A 6,514-nucleotide genomic window follows, 5' to 3' on the forward strand; every position below is an offset into this window, starting at 1 on the left:
AAATCCCTTATGCTTCGGCTGAGGAATCTATTATGTATGCGGTAAGATGCACTAGACCTAATATTGCGTTCGCGCAAAATATAGTTAGCAACTATCAGCAAAATCCTGGATAGGATCATTGAATTGCTGTAAAGAATATTCTTAATTACATGTGTGCTACTCTAGAGTTATTCTTGGTGTATGGAAGAAATCCTGATCCAGAATTCAAAGTGAATAGATACTGTGATGTTGGATTTTAGACTAATAAATGTGATTCAAAATATCAGTCGGGATACGTCTTCATTGTTTAAATGAAGGCACGGTGGAATGCTATAAGCTAAAAACCACAGTTGTCATACCTACAACAGAGTCTGAGTACATTGCCGCCTCAGAAGCTGCAATGGAAGCAGTCTGGATAAGGAAGTTCACTAGCGGGCTTGACGTGATCCTCTCGAGTGACTTACCTAATGATATGTACTGTGATAATACTGGTGCATTAATCATTGCCAACGAACCCGGAGTTCATAAAGGTGCCAGACATTATTACTCAAAGTTCACACAGATTTTAACTTAGCTGATCCTTTCACAAAAGCTTTGTCTAGGCCCAAGCTTGAAAGGCATGCCGAGGGCATAGGACTTAAATTAGCTAGTTATTTCATGTAAATATGTTGTTCGTTATATTGGATAAGGGATGTTAAACAATTTATATTTTCATAATGAAATAAAGTACTTGATATGTTTGATTTCATTCAATATTAAATTGTGTCCTATATTTGCATGTTTAATCCTTGAATATTTTATTATTAAATATTCTAAATTGTCCATTGTCGATTAATTATATGGGAATATAATTAAACAAAGACAAATGTGAGTGATTGGTTATATTCTTAGAATATGTAATGGATGGTTCCCACCAAACTCACATGATATCCATAGCGGATGCATATCGGACTACCCCACTAACAAATTATCACTTTATGGATCATCGTCATTAAGTGAAATTCGTAAATGGTTACTTTTATTGATCCTTTGACTTGAGATACAAGTAGGTCAGCATGTATGAATCGCACTTACTAGATGTAGTTCTAACTCACCTGAATAAGGGGGTACATAAAGCGCTATTTTCAAAAAGTATCGTGAAGTATGATGACTGACACGTGTAGTCAATACAGGATTTGTTCCTTCAATATACCATTGGTGCCCTCATTCGACTAATTAAGATGTTTGCATGGCCGTGCCCAAATAAATCCAGATTGTTCTCGATTATATTTGGTAATCATTAATTAGTTATAGAATGAGAAACATAATCGTTAAATTATGAAATGATCTCGATCCATATTCATATTTAACAAAGATATCTGAACAAAGGGATAATAAATGTCTTAACCATTTAAACAGTACTTAAATGTTTTCGGGAGCATTGGCGTGTTGCTAGACGCTTACCAATGTTATTACCTTCATTCGTTACGAGCTCAAGTGGGAGCTGTTGGAATATGATCACGTAAAATGAACGTATGTCCAAAAAGTATTTAAGCCTATGGGGTCACACCTCAACGTGAATGTAACTATAAATTGATTTGATCACGAAAAACTAACGGAGGTTCGTTAAAAGAGTTAAAAGTTAACGGTACTTAACTAACGGACTTAACGGAGAAGAGTTGGAATTAGGAAACAATTAGGAAACCCCTCTAGAATGTTCTAGGGGTGGGGGACGGTCAACTAGGGCCTCAAAACCCTCAAGACTTGGTCATTAAGTTTCCTAAACACTATAAATAGAAGCCTAGGTTAATTGTTTTTCACACACAATTAATTAGGTTTTCTAAAACCCTAAAATCTCTTCTCTCTCCCTCCCTCTTGGTTCGTTCGACTTCAACAAGAAAAAAAGGGGTTTTTGGTTTTTGCTTGGGTCGAAATTAATAGCTAGAAACAAAGGGTTGTTCGGTTCGTGATCAAGTACTAGCATACATACGTTCTAACGTTGAGTGTGCAATCGTAGAGAGGTTAATTTAAACTTTGTTCTTGTTTCAATCTCTCCATTATAAGGTACATATTCTATACTTTGGTTAATTAATTAAACTGCATAGATCTTGTCTTCCGTTGCGTGCTTTATGATTTGATTTGATAATAGTTATATAACCTAACAGATATTACATATATGCTAGTATTTATATATTGTGTTGTGTACTTGTGTAATTCATTGATTAGGAATTTAGGATATCGCTCCCATGTCTATAGATTAATCAAGTGTACTTATGATATAATAAGCCAATACCTTACCAGACTACCAATATACTTTTACCACCCCTCAAATCTTGGATTATGCAATTAATGAGTGCTAACTCGTATGTGTAATATCTTTATCTACCTCCAACTCGCACCTTGTAATGGTGTCCGACCTTTGCCAAAGTGAATCTAATGGCAGTCTACCGTCACAGGTAAAACTGAACCGTTTACAAATTACAATTCATCATTGAAGAGTCGTATGAGGCAAAATTCCTCTATAAGACTAAAGAGTTTTTTTCTTTCTTATGAGATTATGAGAGCCCAATGAGATTTTTCGAAAGCAAAAAGAGGTTTGGTTGTGATTAGAATATAAACAAGTCCTTGTTTCATGGATTTTTAGATAAATAAATGATGATGGATAAACTTAAGGGCAAATTGCACTTAATCTAATTTAATTTAGTTTAAAATTTTAGGTATTCATTGTGAATACCTTTTAGCTTATGGTTCAATAGTTGAAATACCATCCCTTTATTTATGAGGTCGTTCAAGCTTTGGGGAGGACATAAAGAAATCCTTTTATGAGGGTTTGGTTTGGGTATACCCACGTTCAAGTATGAGGGGGCAGGGTTTACCCCAGTTGATCGTTGTGTCTTTAGGCGGATTAATAGGGGTTTTCCCCCATCGGCTATTTGAAATAGACATTTCTATTTCGAGGGAGCTCTCTAGCACGGACCCGGTTAAGACAACGAATGTTAGACTTTCCGCTGTCGAATCGCGACATGAAGTTTCCAGCGAAGTTCACCTTTAAAAAAAAAAGCTTATGGTTCATACTTTCAAAATATTTTTATATTAGGATGGAGTAGAACTTCGGATATACTTGTTTAAAGATCATATTAGAGACAATATAAACTACAAAATAATGCAAAATAAAATATGATTAATAAAATATTTGATGCAAAGGGCAAATGGTTATAAAATATCACTCACTAGCAAAACTACCATTTATGTCACTTGCCATTAGTTTAATCTGTTTACGCACAACATTAATAAAACATGAGGAGCCAACCTTTTTGTTAATGGGACAATGATTACAAAATTGAATGATAATATTGAAGAAAAAAGTAATTCGTCATACATTAGATGTAATAAATAAAATAATATTCTCTAGATAAGTGATTTAAATAATCACATTGTGTAACTATTGCATTAAATTAATAGTTGTCTTCATCCAACCTACTAGAAACACAAAAAGGTAGGCAGTCAACACCCAACTCCTCGTAATCCGCTCGGGCTCATCAACTATAGAACTGGTCCAACCCGGCGTCTAGCCTGATCGTTGACTCGACGAGACCTGAACAAATATGCGAGTCGTTATGTTCAATATATAGACTAGCCATTCAGGTCAGGTTTAAATAGACGGGTTATGACATAGTCGATGCAACTTAACATCGTATCGAAACAGCACCATATTTTTGGCAAACCAGCTTTTTTTTTAAGTTGCTTAAACACATCTGAAAAATACGTCTAAATTTTATTTTAACGCTCAAGAGTAATCAATACATAACTGTTCGCATTTTCCTGTTTACACGTACCTTGGTCTTTTCATTAGTAATAATGTAATTTAACTATTTAAGGACGATGTTGGTTTCAAATCAAACAAGTCGACCCAAACCCGGCCTTATCATTTTCATCTCATTCCATATGTTCGTGCAACGTTGATGGCATTTTCATTTCGTGTCAAGGATTATCAAATCCAAACTACCATATGCCGTGACCTTTTGTCCAGGCCATTGTAGTACGTGTGTCGCTTGGGGCATTATGACTTGACGTCATCTTCACGTTCCTTATTATTCTGTCATCGTCGATGCGATGATCTGATTTCACAAAAGCCTCCAAACAAGTAGTAATTACTAATTAGTAAAACATCGACCAACAAACATCCAATCTCTTACACAAGCCATAAATCTCAATGAACAAAAACTAGTCAAAAACCAATCAATTCCCATATAAATTCATCATTTTTCATTTTTGTCTTCAAATAACAACCATTTCATTAGATAACACACAATTACAGTATATCATAACAAACTCAACAACAACATTCATTGAATTTGAAGGGAAAAAAAAAGTTATCAAATCCTAACGATTTTCGACGCTTTAACAACCGGATTCTCTCTAGCAATCATTTCCCGACCAACCGTCTTATAATCATAGCTACAATCATGTCTATCCGAATACCGATGTTCGCCACAAAACAGCCCCCCACACCGACACTGAAACCCGGTCAATCCGACCCTCTTTCTGCACCCGAAACACCGATTTTTTTTCAAAACAACGTTTTCATTAATACTTTTCATTTCATCCACAGCCATCGTCTGATCAACAATAATATTATTTAGTTGATCAGACGATGTATCAAAGGATGTCGACCTTATTGAAGAATACGTGGAACAAGATGTATGCGTGGATGCCGACGACGTCGTTTTGATGAGAAAACATTTCTGACACATGTTGTTTGTAGCAGGGTTTCCTACCATGCCACAGTTATTGGTACATGAAAAAGTCAACGCTTCAGGTACGGATTTCATCAATTCCGGTTCTTCTTTTTCTGTTCTTTGAGCCATTATTATTAATAAAAGACAGGCGGCCTAAAAACGACAACGTTAATTTGGTGATAATTTTATGGACAATAATTAAGATTTTTGTAAGTTGTTTAAATGAAATGAGATTTGGAAGGAAGAAGGTGTGTGTTTATAAAGGGAAATGAAGGGGGGTCGGTTGGTGAAACGCGTATGAGAAATAACGGGGATGGGGTTAAGGGGTATTTTTGTAATTTTACCCATGTGTTTGTGTAATTCACGTGTTAATCCCGTTCAAAAGAATTACCTCCAACTTGAGTCGTGAGTGATTTTTATGATTTTTTAAGGTGAATGAAAGTGGAAAGAGTTTTGGTTGGAATTTATACGATACCAGCTGGAAATGTATTAATCATGAATATATCTATATCTATATCTATACTATCTATATAAACAAACTAGCCACTCAAAAATTTAACACTCTACCTTTAAAATCTTTAATTTACCCTTTTAATCTATACTACCATCAAATACTCTATCCATGAAATTCTAAAAATACCTTTAAAAACCTTACGCATGTCTCTTCCCTTCCTGAAGTTGCTCACATAGTATACCAAAAAAACACAGATGCGTTACTGAATTTAATAATCAATCAATATAAAAAACGCTCAATCTAAAATAACAACGACGGTTTGCACTTTCAGGCAGACTAAGAAACACTTGAGTTGAATTATACATTCATGTAATAACACGGTACCGCTATTTAACCCGCGTTTTTTTTATGTCCCGCTGCATCGCACGGGTACAAAGCTAGTTATCTATATAAACAATTATCCTCCCTAAAATTAACACTATACCTTTAAAATATCTGATTTACCCTTTTAATCTATACTATCATCAAAACTTTATCCCTGAAATTCTAAAAATACCCTTAAAAAAAACCTTACGCGTGTCTCTTCCCTTCCCTGAAGTTGCTCACATAGTATACCAAAAAAAAAACATGCGTTACTGAATTTAATAATCGATCAACATAATTACGCTCACTAAAAAACAACAACGGCAGTTTGCATTTTCTACCGGAAAGAAACACTTGAGTTGAATCATACATTCATGTAATAACACAGTACCGCTACTTAACCAGTGTTTTATTCTTATGTCCCGCCGCATCGTGCGGATACCAAAGCTAATATCATTAAAAATTAATCAAAGATTTTTCTTTTAACTGCAAGTTAATCGAGATACTATATATATCCGATGGTTAATAGTTTATAAAAGCTTTTTGTGAATTTTTTTTTTCTCCAATGATAAAAATTTTAACGAACCTCACAAATCATTAATTTTTAATTATACTAGACTGATGTCCGCACGATGCAGTGGTAATGATGGTAAGACGGTGCGGCGACGACAGCAGTTAGGGGTGTTGAAAAAACTTTACCCAATTAACTCGACCATACCCGAATGAATTTGGGTTAAATGGGTTGGGTTATTCGGGTTCGTTATTTGGTTAACCAAACCCATATAACTTTAATTTCTTTGGGTTATGGGTGAAATTTATTTTATTTGGGTTAACCCAAATAAGCCATATAAATTTTTTCTTTTTTTTATCTATATAATATTTATAAGAGTATTATATAATTGACTCAATCTTTATGGCTTTTATTTATAAATTACCAAATATGATTCCCTTCTCAGTTATTTTCTTATTGTACGTGTTATGATAAACCAAAATCAAACAT

The 6,514-nt window shown here is 34.5% G+C and overlaps 1 protein-coding gene across 1 annotated transcript; it reads right to left on the reverse strand.

The window, feature by feature from the left end:
• Nucleotides 1–4,183: 4,183 nt before the first annotated feature.
• LOC122597746 (zinc finger A20 and AN1 domain-containing stress-associated protein 5-like) lies at nt 4,184–4,946 on the reverse strand. Its single transcript, XM_043770315.1, has one exon. The coding sequence runs from the start codon at nt 4,824–4,826 to the stop codon at nt 4,335–4,337; it is 492 nt and encodes a 163-aa protein (XP_043626250.1). The 5' UTR covers nt 4,827–4,946; the 3' UTR covers nt 4,184–4,334.
• Between the last annotated feature and the right edge of the window lie 1,568 nt (nt 4,947–6,514).

Source organism: Erigeron canadensis, chromosome 4, assembly GCF_010389155.1.
Source record: "Erigeron canadensis isolate Cc75 chromosome 4, C_canadensis_v1, whole genome shotgun sequence".
Classification (NCBI taxonomy): domain Eukaryota; kingdom Viridiplantae; phylum Streptophyta; class Magnoliopsida; order Asterales; family Asteraceae; genus Erigeron; species Erigeron canadensis.

What these genes read in the sequence shown, in the direction of transcription:
- LOC122597746 (XM_043770315.1), bottom strand. Translation starts at nt 4,826, where the DNA reads ATGGCTCAAAGAACAGAAAAAGAAGAACCGGAATTGATGAAATCCGTA.